This window comes from Diabrotica undecimpunctata, chromosome 8 (genome assembly GCF_040954645.1).
Source record: "Diabrotica undecimpunctata isolate CICGRU chromosome 8, icDiaUnde3, whole genome shotgun sequence".
Lineage (NCBI taxonomy): Eukaryota > Metazoa > Arthropoda > Insecta > Coleoptera > Chrysomelidae > Diabrotica > Diabrotica undecimpunctata.
In genome coordinates this window covers 107,757,306-107,777,072 of record NC_092810.1, presented here as the reverse complement: position 1 = coordinate 107,777,072, position 19,767 = coordinate 107,757,306, and the positions used below count along the sequence as shown (strand labels likewise).

The 19,767-nt window shown below is 34.9% G+C and overlaps 1 protein-coding gene across 2 annotated transcripts in view; it reads right to left on the bottom strand.

Annotated features, from left to right (window-relative positions):
* slo (calcium-activated potassium channel slo) overlaps positions 1-19,767 on the bottom strand; it is a 535,662-nt gene that overhangs the window by 494,104 nt on the left and 21,791 nt on the right. For both annotated transcript variants that reach the window (XM_072540708.1, XM_072540706.1), the window contains exon 2: positions 11,152-11,213. In XM_072540708.1, the coding sequence (XP_072396809.1) occupies positions 11,152-11,213 (62 nt within the window). The remainder of the gene's footprint in view (positions 1-11,151; positions 11,214-19,767) is intronic.

Sequence of the window (19,767 nt, the reverse complement as noted above, 5' to 3'; positions counted from 1 at the left end):
ATTGAAACTTGAAAGGGTGGGGAACGTGGACATTAACAGAGAAATGTATGTTGACCTAGACATAATATATTCTATCAAAGACGAAACTTGTATGGACACCTGCAGGAAATTCCTGAAAATAGATGTTCAAAAAAGATAGAAAAATGGACTCCACCCACTAGGAGAATCAAATTTTAAATTTTATTTTACAACTAGTTCCATTGTAAAGTACGGCTAAAAATACATTAAAAATAAATATATATATTTATTATATTATATGTAAAAAGTTTATATTTTAAAAGTTATTAAAAATTTTAAGTCGGGGAATCCAAGATTTAGTTTAAATTTTAATCCTCATAACTTTTTACATATTGCATATTTTTCTAAAAACTTCACATAAATAGAAAATTTGAACTTATTTCGACAATTTACTATTAAAAAAAAATTAAGAAACTCTCGTTTTCATTGAGTTAATAACAAGCAATAAATAAATAGCGTTTTGCATTTGCAGAATCACAAGCGCATAGCGGTCTAGTACGTGTACGTGTGTTATGTCTGCTAAATAGTAGCTATTTTAAAATTTCAATGACTGCTCCATGCAGGCGAATATCGCGTACTTGCACGCTGTGTGCTTGTGATTCTGTAAGGATAAAGCTATTTGTTTATTGCTTGTAAATTCAATAAAAAAGAAAGTTTCGACTTAACATAGTATGTACTTTAATCCGTACTTTTTATGCTTTGTATTACAATACACAACGTATAAAGTTCTACCTATATCGATCAGAAATAGGATTAATGCCAACATTGAAGAACACCTAGGTGCATATCATATTAATTTTAGAGCAAATAGATCAGTAACAGACCAAATTTTTACAATTAAACAGATCATGGCTAGTTGATATAAGTTTAATCTATCACTAAACATATTGTTCATTAATTTTCGACAAGCATATGACACAATAAACAGACATAAATTGATCGACACATTAAAATATTTTGACTTTTCGGATAAAATACTGCGATTAACTTAATCCCTTCTGAATGAAACCAAAAGTGAAGTTATGATAGAAAGTCATATCTCTGACAGCTTTAATATCACCAGAGGCCTGCGACAAGGTAACACCATGTATACTGTGTTTTTTAATCTAATTCTGGAAATAATTCTAAGGGAGAGCCATATACACACTAAAGGCTCAATCCAGCACCACAGACATCAATGCGTAGCATACGCGGACGACTTTGTCCTAATAATAAGACAAACCGAATTAAGAGATTTTTTTAAAAGACTCTAGAGAACAACCAAAGAGTATGGGCTGGAAGTAAATGAAGAGAAAACAAAGTATATGAAGATGAGAGGAAATAATGAACATTTATTACAGTTTTGAAAAGTATCTGCCCCAGACAAGAAATATAACTTTGAGATAGTTGGACAGTTCAAAAAAAATATCCAGAGGAGCAAAAATAAGAATATTTACAACAGTTATCTGACCAATTGTGCTTTATGCTAGCGAGACCTGGATCTTAAGCAAAACCATAGAACTCAAGCTAAATAGATGGAAGCGAAAGATACTTGGAAGAATATATAGAGGTATAAAAGATGGGCATATCTGGAGAAAAAGAACAATAAAATAATGCAAATATATGGACAACAAAAAATTTCAAACACTGCAAAAGTTCAAAGACTAAAATGGCTCGGACACGTAGCTAGAAAGTAGGAAGGAAGAGTCCCTAAAGCATTAATGAAGCTAGCACAAAAAGGAAAAGGATGACCACGAAGAAAATGAATGGAATCGGTAAAAGTAGACTTGGGATTGTTAGGAGTACAAAACTGGTTAAACCTAGCACAAGATAGACAGAAATGGAAGAAAACCATTAAATGCTAGGGCCTCTAGGGCCTGTTTGAGCTAATGTATATATAAGCCGTACTTTACAAGGGACTAGTTGTAAATTAAATTATTCAAATTTACACAATTTATTTATCAAAAAGTTGTTTATAAAAATTGGTACCACTTTTTTGGATGGAGGACCTACATATTCGTATTCAGCGAAAAAAATTACATAAGATACAATAGTGTTCAACTATTCACCCTTCCATGCATACAGAAAGCTACCCTGCTGCTGGACTATAAAAAGGGCAGAATTCACTAGCAGTATGCGTTCTTAGAAATAGTACGGTGATCAATTAATTCAGATTGCCATCTGTATACCAATAACTGTCTTTTTATTCTTAAAATGTATCTTAAGTTTAACGCTAACATAAGTAAAGTTTGTTAACCTATTGCAATAATGAGTCAATATATAAACAAGGAAAATTTCTATGACCCTAATATATTAATTAATTGGCTTACAATAATGTGTTCACTGATAACACTTTTATCAAGCTTCTCGACGGCATCCTCTAAATTAAATTGCAGGAAATAATTTAGATAGCATACCTAATATGTTATAATATATTCTTAGATTTCCTGACTACATTCTACATTGTCTTAGGATTTTATTAAGTTCTCTGGTATATAGATCTTTTTGAAATAATTTTAAGACAACACATATTTTTCACAAACTTTTATGCAATTGCTCTCTTATTAACGGTTTCAAATTAAAACAGTATTCGCAACAAAAAATATAAAAATATAATACCAGATTTTTATAATTTTCAATAGTAAAATAGACAGTAGGGTGGAATATAACTTCACAAATATGAAGATACTTTCTAATATTGGAAAACAAATTAAAATAACTAGTAGAAATCAAGGAAAAGACTGAAAAAATGTTGTACACACTTATGAATATCAAAGGTAAAAATAAAATTATATTTACATTGAAAGAATTAAGATGTTTATCTTTACAATCTTAAGAACTTTCATCAATTTAAAATTCCACCAGAAAATTATCTTGAAATTTGCGTGTGTATGTGTATTTTTTTTAGGGTTGGAAATACTCTTATGTATCATCATTACTAGATACACTGCCTGGTATGCCTGACTCGTATATTACAATACAATACCGACTAAAACCCGTCCCCTTCTTCTGCCTCTGTTTCCCCCATGATACTACCGTAAGGTATTACTTCACGGGAGGAGGATCTAGCTCACTGGTCAAACGTGAAATTTATTTTTTCAAGGTGCTTTGCGACGATCACCACAGCCATGTATACCACGAGCCTAGCATCTCTTGGTAATTCTAGTTTTAGCAATCCAATATACATAATATTCCACCAAAGAGAGCCAGCACATAGCCCTGTGGTACTCCGCCAGTGATTTTATATTCCTTCAGGCCAGACTTTGTGTCATACTTCAAAAGTCGATCAGTTAAGTAGCTAGTCACTATCCTTCTTAGGTATGCCCGTACCCTCATTTCGGTTAAAGCTCGCATCATGCAATTTAATAGCATTTTTGATGCCCAATGTGGCCACAAGATAATAGTTCTTCGTACCCCTCTTCCATCTAGTCCCTGTGATCGCCTCGTTAGCTGTCTTAACGACAAGATCAATCGCATTAGTGTTAAGTTGCTTTTCTAAAACCATACTGATTGCTGTTGAGTAGCGGTTCAACTGCTGCTTCGATTATTTGATGTATTCATCATCAGTGGCACTACAGCTCGTTATGAGCCAAAGCCTTCTTCAAAACAATCTTTTATTCGTCCCTGTCTCTGGCAACTCTTCTCCATGCTTTAACTCCGATGGATTTTAGATCATCCTCTATGTTATCTTGATACCTAAGTTTTGGTCTTCCTCTGGCTCGTATTCCCACTGGTCCTCTTCGGTCGAAAATTTTTCTGATCGTTGCATCTTGATCTCGCCTAATTACATGTCCTACCCATCAAAGGCGTGCTAATTTAATATATTTTACGTCAGGTTCCCCAAAACTTCTATATAACTCAAACTTGTAGCGCCTACGCCACAAACCCTGTTCTTGGATTCCTCCATATATTTTTCCTAGAATTTTTCTCTCGAAACGTTTAAGCAATTCTTGATCGTTCTGTGTAAGTGACCACGTTTCAGACCCGTATGTTAACACTGGCCTTATTAGTGTTTTATATATTGAAACTTTAATTTTTCTGGGTAGTTTTGGGGCCATATGTTTCCTCAAGCCATAATAGAACTTATTGGCAAGCACTATTCTTCTTTTAATTTCTTCGCTGACATTGTTCTCTTTGGTCAGCAGCGAGCCCAGGTAGACGAAGATGTCCACACCTTCCAGTTCCAGATCATCAATTAATAGTCTAGGTATCTGGTTGCCTGATCTAGTACAATACATATACTTGGTTTTCTGTGCGTTTATTTTTAATCCCATTCTAAGTGCAGTCGCCCTTAGTGATCGAAATGCTTCGATTAGAGATTCTGTGGACCTAGCAATAATGTCTATGTCATATGCATATCCGACCACTTGTACAGATTTATTAAAGATGGTGCCGTTCGTATTAATATGGCACTCTCGAATTACTTTTTCTAGTGCAAGGTTAAATAAGAGACGCGACAGTACATCTCCCTGTCTCAATCCATTTTTACAATGGAAGGGTCTGGAAAAGTCGTTTTGGATTCTGACTACACTCTCTAAGCCTGTGAATTCCGTTAGTTGAACAAGATGAAGCGGCATTTGAAATTCCACCATACCCTGTAGAAGTTTTTGTCTGTTGACTGAGTCGTATGCGGCTTTGAAATCCACGAATATGTGGTGGGTGTCGATTCCGAAATCAAGCGTTTTCTCAAGAATCTGCCTGACTGTGAAGATTTGATCCGTTGTTGATTTATTGGGTCGGAAACCGCACTGGTAGTTTCCAACTATTTGTTCAGCATAGGAGATCAATCTTCTGTACAATACGTTGGACAATATTTTATATGCCACGTTAAGTAGGGTGATGCCCCTATAATTAACACACACCATCATATCTCCCTTTTTGTGAAGATGGATCACACCTATTTGATGGATTATCTATTCTAATATCTTGCCAGCTGTGTCCAGCATACAGAACGGATGATAAGATGATGGTTTCTCTGGTGGTTTCTTCCCTTTTGGGAGAAGCACCAATCTTTGTTGCTTCCATTTGATCTAATCCCGGTGCTTTATTATTTCCTACTTTATAGCACGCCTCCATCTGTTGATCTTGCATGATAGGCGTAATTTCTTCAGCCTCGTATTCCTCGATTGGATGATGTTTGATGAAGTTTTTTTAAGGGAAAAACGTAGTAACGATTTTATCTAGAAGCTGGGCGCATGTAGGTCTCGGCACTGAATGGCTTTTTAGGTGAGTCATGACCACCTCATATGGCCTCTCCCATGGATAAGTTCCACCCAGAATTGCTTATTGCTGTCTTTGATTGCCTTATTTAGTTTTCTGCGGGTGTTCCTGTACTCTGTCACTAGATCTGCAGAGTTTTGTTGTCCTTAGTCACGCTAAGAAGCTGTTGTGGTTTTTAGGCACTCTTTACGTACAGCATTTATGTGCTCAGTCAACATCATAAAAGAAATTAAAGATACCAAATGGATGATGATTTCTGATCATATGTCACCGAGGTATAGGCCAAAATTACCTTCCAAGCGGACATTTACCAACAAGAGAGATAGGACAGAGGGAAAACTCGACTCGTCGATATAAAGACGGGTGCAGAAATATTCAGTAGTGCTGAAAATTTCAACATTTCTATTCTTTTAGGAGAATATATCTTAGTTAGTATTTCAGGCAGAGATTTTTGCAATCTTTCAGTATACAAGAGAAATTAACATGTGGTCTTTATGGATAACCAAGCAGTCATGGGTGCTTTTATAAGCCCTTCTTCTTCGTGTGCCTCACCCTTTAAGGATATTGGCGACCATTGCGGGCCATTTTACTCTGCTGCAGTTCTGAAAAGTTCTGTTGTTATTTTCTACTCCACTGGAAGAGGTCTCCCCGGATCTCTTTTTTCTTCAACTTTTCCTTGTATAATTAACCCACAAGCCCCAAAGTGGACTATTAGCTTATATGGGAATACCAAGAGGAACTCAACAAGCTGGCAGAACATAAATGGGTAGTAGAAACACTGGTATGGATTATGCAATACATGAAGGTAGTAGCCGCAAATGTGATATCAATCAGTAAAATAGATTAGTTATAACAACGCTGAATAAATAGTCAATGGGAAATTCTAAATTGTTGAATTCCTTTTATTTTACGCCAAAAGTCATAAAAAACTATTTGTAGAGGACTAAAATATGTATAGAAACTTAATGCTAAAATTGTTATACGAATTAAACGTATTAAAAAATTTTGCAAAAATATAATACATTTTTCAGGCCACCCCTAAAAGTCAGGCCACACGCAGTGCAAGAATGTGTAAGACGTGTTGCGTTTGGTCATATTGATGTTTCTGATATATGACAATCTTTGAATTGCCAAAATTTTGACGTTTAAAAAACAATAAAGTTGATAAAAAATGTACTAATAATAATTTTACAAAATAATATTTATTGTTCAGTAGTAATAGTAGTATTTGGTAAAATTTATCGTTTATAATTTAATCATAAAATAAAAATATTGACAATTTAAAAATTGCCAAACATCTTACATCAATATGATCAAACTCAACACGTCATACACATTCTTGCACTGCGTGTGGCATGGCTTTTAAGCGTGGCCTGAAAAATTTACGTAAATTTACGATTTTACGAAAAAAACGATTAATATGGGGGAGTTTTCAATAAACAACGTGATGAAAACTTTCGGATTGTTTTTTCTTTATGATAAAGTTGAGAAATGGCAGGGATAAATTCTTTTCCACCTCCACCATAAACTGGATACTAGGATGTATACCATTCAGACGGGTTTAAAAAGACACCAAAGAATCCCTGCCATGGGGCCAAATGACGAATGTATCGTCAAAATATCGTAGACAACATGTGGGTTTGAGCATTGATCTGGATAGTGCTCGGGTCTCGAAGTCTTCCATAAAGATATTGGTAATGGCATTACAGCAGCTTATAAAAAAAATATAGACACAGAAATCCCTTGCAAATGATTGAAATATTGGAATACTTTGCACTATACACAAAAAAGGAGATATATTTGAATGCTATAACCACAGAGAAATTACGCTTATAAATGCAGCTTATAAAATATGTTCCACAGTACTATGTCACCGTATGGCACAATATGCAGAACGGATAGTAAAAAAATACCGGGCTAGTTTCAGAGGTGGTAAATCGACAATTCATCAGATTGCAACCCTACAACAAATTTTAGAAGAAAACACTGGAATATAGCCTAGATACTCATCATATATTTATACACTAAAAAGCAGCCTACGAATGTGTGAATAGAAGAGATATGTTCAAAGCAACGAAAGAGCTAGGAATACCAAATCAGTTGGTAAATTTAACAACCCTAACCCTTAAAAAAGTTTAATGTAGAGTACGAATTAAGGAAGAACTGTCTGAACCTTCTAAAACAAATAACGGGCTGCGCCAGGGAGGCCTCTTCCTAGCCTATGCTGATGATATTAATATTGTTGGTAGAACGGAAAACGCTGTATGAGAGGCGTATGTGGCATTAAAATAATCAGCTACAAAAATGGGTTTAGTAATAAACTCCAACAAAACGAAGTATATAAAAATGAGCACGAAACCACAAATCCTACTACCACTTGTTATAGAAACCGACGTCATCGAAGCAGTGAAGGAATTTGTATATCTGGGAGCGCTCCTTAACACTGAAAATAATACTACCGTAGAGATAAACCGCAGAATTTGCACGGCCAACAGATACTATTTTGGGCTCAATTCCCTTCTTAAATCCACAATTATATTGAGAAATACAAAAATAAAACTCTGCAGAACAATAATACGCCTAGCATATGGTTCAGAGACCTAGACTCTAACAAAAAATAATGAAAACATTTTAGGATATTTCAAAAGAACAGTACTAAAGCGAATCTATGGAGCAGTGAATGACAATGGAGTGTGGAGAAGACAATACAACTTCGAACTTTATAGAATATACCAGGAACCTAATATCGTAAAACATATTAAGAGAGGACGGCTGAGGTGGATAGGGCATGTAATGGGGATGAAACAGAATGACCCAGCTAGAAGGTTCCTTGATAACATCGATGAAGACACGAGAAATATGGGAATACGTGCTTGGCGGAGAAAGGTGATGGATAGGGACGACTGGAGAGAAATTCTTGGGGAGGCTAGGACCCATTCAAGGTTGTAAAGCCAGAATAATGATGATGAAGGTGACCACATAACCTTAAAAATATGCCATAGTAATATAAGACAACCAAAATAAAAAATAATTATATTTTTCAAAATGATTGTGTTTTTGTATTCAATGTATTCTGATATTCTTATAATTTATCAATTTAAAAGTTTTACTCCAATTACAATTTGACGAGGGCAACTATTACTTAAGAAAATAACCTAATTTAATTAATAATTTTCATAAGAGAAGACAATAGACAACTTCCTATTACATATGTCTTAGTCATGTACAGTATAAAAAAGCTTAAATAATCAGCTTATGATTGAGTATATTGTATAATTTCCATCAGACTGGTTATAACCATTGCCGCTGATGTCTCAATATATTTTATATTGTGCCAATTCTCTTATAAATTAAATTTACAGTTCTTATGAAAATTAACATTTTGTATATATTATCAATTTTCTTAATTAAGGTTATCATTGATGGCATAATTTTGATCTAATTTTGACACATCTATTGTGTGTTCATTGTGTGTTTCATGTTGTTTTCAGCTTTTAGTTTTTATTAAAACAATGAAATGACTTTTGTGCTGTAGCCTGATGATGGAGCATATATTGTAAGCCTCGAAACCGGTATTCTATAATTTAATTATAATAAAAACTACCTAATATTGTGAGAATTGACTATCTCCTATATATCAGTATTATGGAGTTACATTGCCAACCTTTTTATCATTTGAAAACTTCTAGGTTTGACTAAAAACACTTCAGTCAAAGGTCTTAAATTGAATTTATTTCGGGGTTTGTCCAAAGGCTTTGATCAAACCTAGGATAAACTAGTTATACCGGGAAGAGACTGCATATCAACCTTTGACTATAACATATATGTACCAAATATAGTTTCGGTTTGTTATTTCTCCATACAGTGTTGTTAAGATTTCGCGTTGTGCGTATTTGCTTTTTATCTTCTTTTGTATTTTCACTCAATATTACCATGGATAGATAATTTGATAACCTAATGTTCTTCTTAATGCACTCCATCAGTTGATCTATTATTTTGTTGTTAACAACGAATTAAGATGTCGGTGTTTTGCTAATAAATATCACTATCGTTTTAATTATTTCTGTTAAAATTATCATTTATTTTGTGATATCGCATCTTTGAACTGTTTAATTATTAATTTTTAGACAAGAATATCGGCATCACATCCAGATTTGTTTTTGTCATTATACCATGCGGTCCATATGTATGAAATAAATTCATTTTTAGCGTTATTATGTACTATGTGAAAAAACCTGAAACAGGTCGATTTTTATTCTTACATTGACAATTTACAGTATGAAAATATTATTCCCCTCCAGCACCCCCTTTGAATTATAAGCACCCCCTCGAAAATTTTAAATAACAAAGAGGGTCATGTGGCACCTTGTTAGAAAGGGATTTTAGTCCTCTATTCAGCAATACAAAGTTTTTTGAGTTTGTACAATCATAACTGAGAAAATTGATTTTTACAATTAAATTAAATGTTCAACTTGACCACCATTATTCACTCATTGGATGTGTGAGACTCACGCGCAATATCCTAAAAAAGTTAACGTTTGGGCTGGTATCATTAACAATAAAATTATTGGTCCTTATTTGTTTGAGGGCACAGTTGATGGTAAGGTTTATCTAGATTTTTTGATTAATTTGCCTGATAGTGCCTACATCAAGAAAAGATTTTTCCCTGATGTTAATCATCCAAATGAGATAAATCGATCTATTTAGTACCAACAAGATGGAGCTCCACCGTATTTTGCACGTATAGTTAGAAATTATTTAAACGAGATGTTTCCTAATAGGTGGATGGAAAGACATGGAACAATCGAATGGCCGGCTAGATCCCCCGATTTGACTCATCTCGATTACTTTTTATGGGGTTATTTAAAATCTAAAGTATATTTTGATAGACCAAACAGTATTGTTGATTAACAGTTAGAATAACGGAAGAAATTAACAAAATAACCCCTAGATCGTATAAAATGTTGTACAAGAATTTCAAAATCGCCTCGGTTATTGTCAAGAAGTGAATGGTCATTTTGAACATTTAATTTAATTGTAAAGTACATTGAAAAATACATTCTAAATATTATGTGATAATATTATCTTCATTTGACCTAAAGTTTTGCGATAGAGACATTATCAAAATTTTACATCTTAAAAATCGGTTTTTTCAGTGATGATTGCACCAAACTTAAAAACTTTATATTTCTGAACAGAGGACTAAAATCCCTTTCTAGTAAGATGCCATACGATCCCCTTTGTTATTTAAAATTTTCGAGGGGGTGCTTATAACTCAAAGGGGGTGCTGGAGGGGGAGAATATTTTCATACAGTAAATTGTCAATTTAAGAATAAAAATCGACCTGTTGCAGGTTTTTTTCACATAGTACACAATAACACTAAAAATGAATTTATTCCATACATATGGACCGCATGGTATATACCCTCTTCTTTACGTTTAAACTATAACTAAAAATTAAGATAACAATTACCAAATCATTTGTGCGTATCTGTGTTGTTTTCCCGTTTTTTAAAAAAAATTAATATACCAAGAACCTTCAATTAAAAAGTATCATAAAACAATATTTTTAAACACTTACACGATACGGACATAACTGTTGTTAGTTGTGTTATAAGAATTTTAAGACCAATTGTGTATTAATGCAAAAAGTGTAACAACTTTTGTATACTTATCTGATGATGTAATTTGGTTAGCAAAAATATATTTACCCTGGACGCATACTAAAAAAAAATAAATAAATGATAAAAATGTGACCAATACAAAATCGTATATTTTTTTCAAATTTGAATTACTGATGCACTCTTTAGGGTAACCTTAATATATTATTTTTATTATATAGAAAATTCTAATGAATGCATTGTTTATTTCAGAGTCTTGTATTTTCAACTGAATGATTTTCTTTTTTAGAATAAAAACTATTTTATGACTTACCTTGAGGCGTCTACGAAATATATAATTAACGAAGCTATGCTTAAAATGAATACTAGAACAACCTGAAACAAAAACAGATGGTTAAAATTGTATAATAATTGTTGAGACATATTAAATGAGACATAACAAACGCTGTTAAATGTCATACTTGGCTTTTTGTCATTCAAGTTTAGCAACATAAACCCAGATTAATCCGGTAGGTCATTGAAAAGTTACATTTAGGGTTAAAGTTGTTGTAAGGTTGCCACCCTTGTCTCCCAGTCGAAATGGTGGAAAAGGGGTTTTTGCGCTGTATCTCGTAAATTAGCCATCCTTCAGAAAATCTTATATGCATATAACAGCATCTGTAGCAGATTAAGTTATATACAACTTTATTTTTATTACTTTTTATCGTTAAATAAAAAATAAAAAAGTTATAAACAAAAATAACTAAAACTTTTTGAACAAAAATATTCTTTTGCATTAAAGCAATAATATTAATAATAATTCCGTTAATTTATCTGGGTTTCCAGGCGACAGAATATTTTAAAAAAGTTGTTTTCCAGCTGTTGTTTTTTTTATTTTGTCTTTGATGGTCCAGGCTACGGTTCAGGATCTAATTCAGTATCGGAGGTGAATTTTTGAGGATTAACGGATGTTTCAAATGGTGTCATTGGGGGTAATTCATCTTCGAATTCATTTTCTTCAATTAAATTTGATATTTTCATGATGTTACTGTAGGTTTCGCTAGAACAATTAAGGCATCTTCTTCTTTTGCTGCCTATTCGTTTCGAATATTCGCGATCATTCTGGCTATAATTATTTTATTAACTGATGCTTTAAATAGATTTGTTGTTGTTGTGGAGAACCATTTCCTCAGGTTTTTTTAACCATGATATTCTTTTCCCCTAAATTCCTTGCTTTGCGAATAATTTGACTTGAAGGATTATTTTCAGTAATCTGTATTTAGTGCCGTTTCTCATTATGTGTCAAAGATATTCTAACTTTCTCATTTTAATCGTTTTAATCTTTTTTTCCCATTCTTCGTAGTACAGTCTCGTTGGTTATCTTGTCCGTTCATGATATCCTTAGGATTCTCCTCTATTGCCACATCTCGAAGTCTTCAAGTTTTTTCTCCATCGCTTCAGTGAGGGTCCAGGATTCAACTCTGTAGCATATTATCGAGAAGTTATAACATCGTAGGAGCCTTACTGTTATCTCCAGATTTTAAAGAGTTTGTCCATGTTGTTGAATGCAATTCCAGCCTTCTCTATTCTACATTTTACTTCTTATAAGCGATCCCATTGTTCGTTTACTATTATTCCAAGATAGGTAAACTGTTTTACTTTACCTAATTAAGGTATACTGAAGAAAATTTGAGGCCTGCTTTTCGAAAACTACACATACTTCCACACTTTCCCTTGTATCTGCAAAAATTAATTTCAGAATGTCGGAGGGTTAAACAAATGCTGTTAAACGTTGTAGTTATTCCCATTTAAGTTTAGCAGCATAAACGTAGATCAATCAGATAGTCCATTGAAAAGTTACATTTTTACAGTGTACTTCTCTCCATTATTTCTCTCCTTTTAACATTATGTTTACCATGTTTCTTTCATCCAGCCTGAAACCCATTCGCCTCTCGAAGTTTCCCCTCTCATTTACTTATCTCTGGCAGTTAAAAATGTGGGCAGGAGCATCCGGTACCCCACAAACAGTCCAGTCTGCCAAGTCAGATTTCCTATTCTGTTTGTGAAGTTGCCAAAACTACCATGTCCGGTCAGAATCTGTGTCAGAAAGTAGTCTAGTTTCCTGACACAGTTCAGGACATAGACACAGAATAAGCTCCGTCGTCCACCTTGCCTTTCTACTATCATTGGCTCATTCTCTCTGCCACTCCACTATCGTTTTCTGTATTTTCCTCATCTACATTTCCATCCATGCTCCTCGCATATACCCTCGCTCCCACCTTGCACTACAATAAAATCGGAATCACCGTTCCAATGACATACAGAGCCTCATTTGAAACCGTCCTGTATGTGCTAGATACCCTGAAGAGCATTCGCCTTTGCGAAGTCTCTATCAGCTTGGCGTATTTCGCAGTTTTCAGTGCGCTATACCAGACGGGGGCAGCATAGGTTACTACCGACTGAAAAACTCCATTTAGCACCCTTCTTTTGGTGCTACCTGGACCTCCAATGTTTGGAATCAGCCGTAACAACGCCTCCAACCTTGTCTACAGTCTTTTGGATGTGTATTTTGAACCTCACGTTGAGAACTACTACCTCAGTTTTCTGAGGTGCTAGCTGTAGAGTTCAAGCAGTTTGTTTAGCAATCTCAGAAAAACCTGCGGCGCCTTACGAATCTTCATCCGTCCAACAGCCTTACCGATGTTCCAACACAAAAAGAGGTTCCGCCTCTATCAAACCAATAATCCTTTCACCCCTTTCTTCCACCTGAGAAAAGAGTTCCCGTATTAAAAGGAATTTCTTCTCCTCAGGCAGGGGGTAGGGTATCTTTTTCTCATTCAATTCGGTATTTATTTTGCATTCTCATTTCTGTATTTATTTTGCATTCGCTTTAATTTATGCATTCTCTCTTTCAAATCTCCTGCTTGCGCTCTTCTTAACCTCTTATACCAACTTTACATGGAGCTCCCAAAAGAGGATTATGTCATAACCTTCCCTTAGTGCTAGTGCCTCTGCAATGTTGTAAGCAGCCCTCGTCCTTTCCACATTTATTTGTAGAAACTTGTAGATTATTTATAACTTGACAACTATCAACTTTAGAGAAAAATGAATATAGAGGGATCGCAGTGATTGCTACGATAGGCCGACTATTCTCAAAAGTACTACGAAACCTGATAAAAAATGATATTAAAGACAAACAACCTGAAGAACAAGCGGGATTTAGGGCCGGACGCTCCACTATGGACAATATTTTCACATTAAAAATTGCAATGGAAAAACGAGTGCAGAGAAATAGAGAAACTCATATAGCTTTAATAGATTTGAAAAAAGCATATGACAGTGTACCGATCTCTCAACTATGGATAGAAATGGGTAACTTGAAAATAAACCCAATTCTTATTAACGCCACTCAAAAATATTACGAACAAAACTCTTTGCAAGAATTAAAATGGGACAAGAAATCACTTCTCCTTTTCAAACAACAAAGGGACTAAGACAAGGCTGCTGTCTATCACCCACCTTATTTAAAATCTATTTGGATATATCCTTAGTGAAATGGGTAAAAAAATGTAGAAACATGGGAATAACGGTGGAAAAAAACAAGGTATATACACTTTTCTTTGCGGATGACCAGGTAGTAATTGCCGAAGACAGCTACGATCTTAGCTATATGGTAAGAAAACTGCAAGAAGAATATGAGGTGGCAGGTCTAAACATGAATATGACAAAATGTGAATATCTCTCAGTGGGAACAGATGAAATATGTGACCTAGTCTTTGAAATACCGCAAATGAAATCAGAGAAAGAATAAACAAGGGCAGAGCAGCGACCCGTGCCTTAAACTCTCTTCTCTGGCAAAAAACCATTCGACGAGAAACCAAAAAGCACATTTAAGGTAGTATAATCCAAAGTATTACACTTTACGGTTCTGAAGTATGGGACGTCACCAAAGCTAATAGAAACAAACTTATGACGACAGAAATGGATTATCTGAGACGAAGCTGCTGTAGATCGAAACTGGAGAGAGTTAGAAACGAACAAATAAGAAACGAAATGAAAATGAAGCGAAATATCAATGATGACATAGAAAGAAAACAATTAATCTGGTTTGGACATGTTAAAAGAATGCCAGAGTACAGATGGCCTAGAAGAGTACTGGAATGGATCCCTCCTGAAAGAAGAAAGAGAGGACGACCACGGAGAAGTTGGCGCAAGGATATTGATAAAGCAATGGCGGCAGGAGACTTAGAAGAGGCAACTGCATATGACAGAAAAAGATGGAAATTGGGGGCGGAGAAGCGGCGACAGCCGTAATAAATCCGTTATTATATATATAGTTTTCATAATTTTCCTTCATTTGGATCTAGTGATAACAGGAAGTGAAATTTAAGTATTTTCTATATAAAAGAGCCTCTTTTAGATTAGTTTTTGAGCAGCCTCTAATTTTTCTTCTTATACCCAATGCCAACACTTTTTATTATCAATAATTTATACATTTGGAACAAAAGTCTAGCATAATGACAATTAAACTATATTATATATTGGAATTCAGAACAGTAAATAATAAATAATGTATATTTTCTTCACCACTTCCTAATTATTAGACAGAGAAAAAACCTTTAACCTTTTAGGTGCCGCTGTAGTGCGTGTCACGGTAGTATCTACAGGGAATGAATTATGTACCTATTTCAATTGTAGCTTACGTCACTGATCAAGGCCAATCAATACAGAAAAGATAAATCAGAAAAAAAGTCTTTGAAAGAATTTAATTTGTAAATGCAGAAACTAAGTTTTATTTCTGGTTTTAAATCAATACGTTTAGACAGTGTGTTTGTAAAGTGTGGAAAAGGTCTATTATCTCATGACTTTATTATTTTCAGAGTTGAAGACAGGTCGATTTTTATTTTTGTTTTTTAACCTTTTTGGAAAAAAAATTTTTAAGAAACTTTTATCCTCACTATCTTAGCAGATGTGACGTCACCGATAATTATCTCCAATAAAAAGGGCATATTTTTATCTAAGAAATTAAAAGCCTATATTTTTCTGAGTACAACCGTACCAAACTCATCACATTTAAACTTCAGTATATAGAGTGTAAGGCTTAACTCAGACGTACCACTTTCCACCAACAAAGCAGTGGTTGACTTGTCGATCAAAACGACCACTGTCTGTCAACAATTTTGTGGACGTGCTGTGGTCGAATGAACCACAAATAACCACAAATGAACCACACAAATCACAGATTACAGCGATGAATTTTGAAGAAGATGGCTTGGTTGTGGGCGTTGTGGTTACTGCGCCAAAAAAGACGACGTCGTCGTAATAGATTGTATTGGGTTCATCCTATCATCGAAAATAAAGAGGAAAGTCAATTTTAACAACTTTATCATCATTTAAGACTGTATGAGGACAAATTTTTTAATTATTTTCGAATGAGCAAAAGTACTTTCGATTATTTGTTAACAGAGTTAAAGGATAATTTAAAACGAGAAGATACATCCATGAGGACAAATATTCCTCCTGACGAACGTCTCGCAATCGCTCTAATGTCAGTAAAACCATTTTATTATTTAATGTTTATTGAAATATTTACACAATAAACATGATCAGTTAATCAAAAATTTGAGATAAAAGCGACTCCTGGGAAAGTGGTGAAAACTCCGGTTGACTAGGCGACAAAGCTTGTCCCGGATTCTCAAGTAGCAAAATCTCCGGTTCTGTTGGAGATAGTGATGCTTGAAGACTACTTCCTTGTGAACATTCCGGTTGAACTCTTGGCGATCGGATCTCGAAATGCCGTATCTCAGGTCGGTCAATTCGGCTACCATAGCGGTCTTCGGGACACAGCTGTGAAACAGCATCGAAACCTCTATCTCTAACATTGTAGGTCTGCATGGGTTCAGAAAAGAGTATTTTTTAATGACATTTACAATTCCTATTTAACAAATATTTAACAATCACCACCAGCACGACTTTATGCTTCACGCATAGAAAAGTGAATGACGCTTTGGCTAGCGAGTCGCTGTGCTGGTGGAGTCGTCTTTTTTATACTATGATGCCGTGCCTGTGATCGGTCGGTTTGTGGTCGGTGAATTGCCCGTGTAAGCGCAGGACGGGCAGCATCTGCGATAGTTTTGTGGACGGTATCACCCACCGACGACGACAGTTGTTGATACCGACCACAGTCTGTCGTCCGTCTGAGTGCTACCACGATATGTCATATAAATTGTATACTCTCGACACACAACCACTTTTTTGTGGTTCTAATGTAGTCGGAAAGTGGTACGTTTGAGTTAAGCCTAAAGGAAACCAGTGCTCGTATTTCTTAAAATTTAATTTAAAATTTGTTTTACAACAAAAATTATTAAAGAAGTCTTTTCATATTAAACACAAACAAATACCATAATTACATCAAATTCTCGAAGTGATTGGCCTATTGTTGTACGATATAGAAGGTAGATTGTTTATTTATTAAAGATAACCACTTCCATTCAAATGATAATAGCTATGTAATGGGCTATAGATCAACAATACAATAAAATAAAGTGGTAACGACTGTACTCAAAAATCAAGTAAGCTGTGAAAACATGTCAAATTCTTTAGCAAGCAGACAGTAAGTTCGTAGTTACCACTGAATATGTCAATATTAAATTAATTTGTTGTATCACATCGATTTAGAAGTCTGCACTAGTATCTTTTTGAGAAATATTACCCTAATAGCAATTATTTGAAATTACGATGGTGCTCTCAGAAAAACAGCGAATAAAAGTATCTGAAGAGTTTTTAAATAAATTAGCTTTATGTTCAAAATGGAATACAATAAAAAAAAACCTTGTGTGAAAGAGCTAGTGTTTTTTACAAAAGAATTGGGTTTTTAAGAACGAGAGGCAAGACGGGAATATAAAATCCATAAAACACACCGATACTAAGCAAAAGAGACATTATATTGCATGCGGGTGAAAAACAGGATTTTATTGATGGTGCGGATCTTGTGCTTTCGGCGAAATCGAAATCGGCTGATAATTTTCCTGCACAACTTTTTTAAAACAGCGGCGGGGAAACCTTTCTAAAATCTACGCATAAAATATTAACTAAAATCTAGCAACAGTAAGAAATACCCGTAGACTGGATATTGGGTATACTGTGTCCACTTTACAAAAAGACAGACACGATGGTGTGTGATAATTGTAGAGGCATCACTCTATACAATATAATGTTTGAAGTACAGTCCAACGTATTGTACAAAAGAATGATCCCCTACGTTGAACGAATAGTGAGAGGATATTAGTGCGGCCTCCGATCCAATAAACCAACAACGGACCAAATCTTTATAGTCAAGCAGATTCTTGAAAAAACTGTAGAGCTCGGCGTCGACCCCCACCATATATTTGTGGATTTAATAGCCTCATACAACTCAGATAATAGATATAAACTTCTCCTAGCTATAGTGGAATTCCAAATACCGGTTAATTTTGGTTTTTTTATAGCCCTTTTTCTATCCGAATTGTCGAATAAAGGCCTCTCCCATTTCTCGCCATTCATCCCTGTTGTGTGCTAGGCGTTTCCACATTGGTCCTGCGACTCTTTTGATATCGTCGCTCCAGCGCATTTGAGGTCTTCCTCTTGGTCTCTTCGCATCGTACGGTCGCCAGTTTCCGACTTCTTTGTTCCATCTACCATCTTCGAGACGTTCGTTGTGTCCAGCCCATTTCCATTTTAATTTAGCTGCTTGTTTCGCGGCGTCCTTTATTTTTGTTCTGTTCCGGATTGCTTCGTTCGTTTGCCGATCTATTAGTGAGATACCAAGCATCTGTCGTTCCATGGCTCGCTGAGTTTTTCGAATCTTGTCCATGTTCTTTTTTGTGAATGTCCAGGTTTGAGCTCCGTAAGTGAGAACGGGAAGGATACAAGAATCGAACACTTTTGTTCGAAGGTTTTGGGGTATCTTTTTGTCTTTCAGTATGTATGAGAGTTTTCCAAATGCGGCCCATCCCATTCTTACTCGTCTGCTTATTTCGGTAGTTTGGTTTTCTTTGTTTACCTTGATATTCTGACCCAGATATATGTATTCTTCTACATGTTCCACTTTTGTTCCTTGGATGGTTATCGTCGGTTGATTATCTTTATTCGACATTAGCTTAGTTTTACTCAGATTCATTTTCAGTCCTTTTTTTATGGATTCCGTATGAAGCTCATCGATCATCGTCTTCAGTTCTTTCCAGCTGTCGGCTATTAGTACTACGTCATCTGCATATCTTAGATGGTTTAAATACTTTCCGTTTATCGATAGTCCCTTCGTTTCCCAATTTAGTGATTTAAAGATGTCTTCAAGTGCGGCAGTAAATAGTTTTGGAGATATGGTGTCTCCCTGTCTTACTCCTCGGTTGATTTTTATTGGCCTCGTTTTTATTCCGTTATCCATCGTGACTACCATTTCAGCGTGTTGATATATATTATGTATTAATATCCTATATCTAGAATCTATTCTGCTGTTGACCAGTGCTTCCTCAATAGCCCATAATTCTATGCTGTCAAAAGCTTTCTCGTAGTCTATAAATGCTAAACAGATTGGTAAATTGTATTCGTTAACTTTTTCTATTAGGACCTTTAGTGTGTGAAGATGGTCACATGTACTGAACCCTTTTCTAAATCCGGCTTGCTCTACTGGTTGATATACATCGAACTTTGTTGTCAATCTATTTGTAATTATTTTTGTGAATGTTTTATAAAGTTGTGATAGTAGTGATATTGGACGATAATTTTTCAGATCTGTATTGTCCCCTTTTTTGTGTATTAATATTGTGTTAGCAGTATTCCATTCCTTTGGTATGTTTCCTTCAAATAGGCATTTAAAAAGTATTTTTAATTTTGGTTAACTAACTGAATTTACACTCATATGGGGCTAAGACAGGGTAATGTTACCATTGATGGATTAGCTTTAACTCTTTGT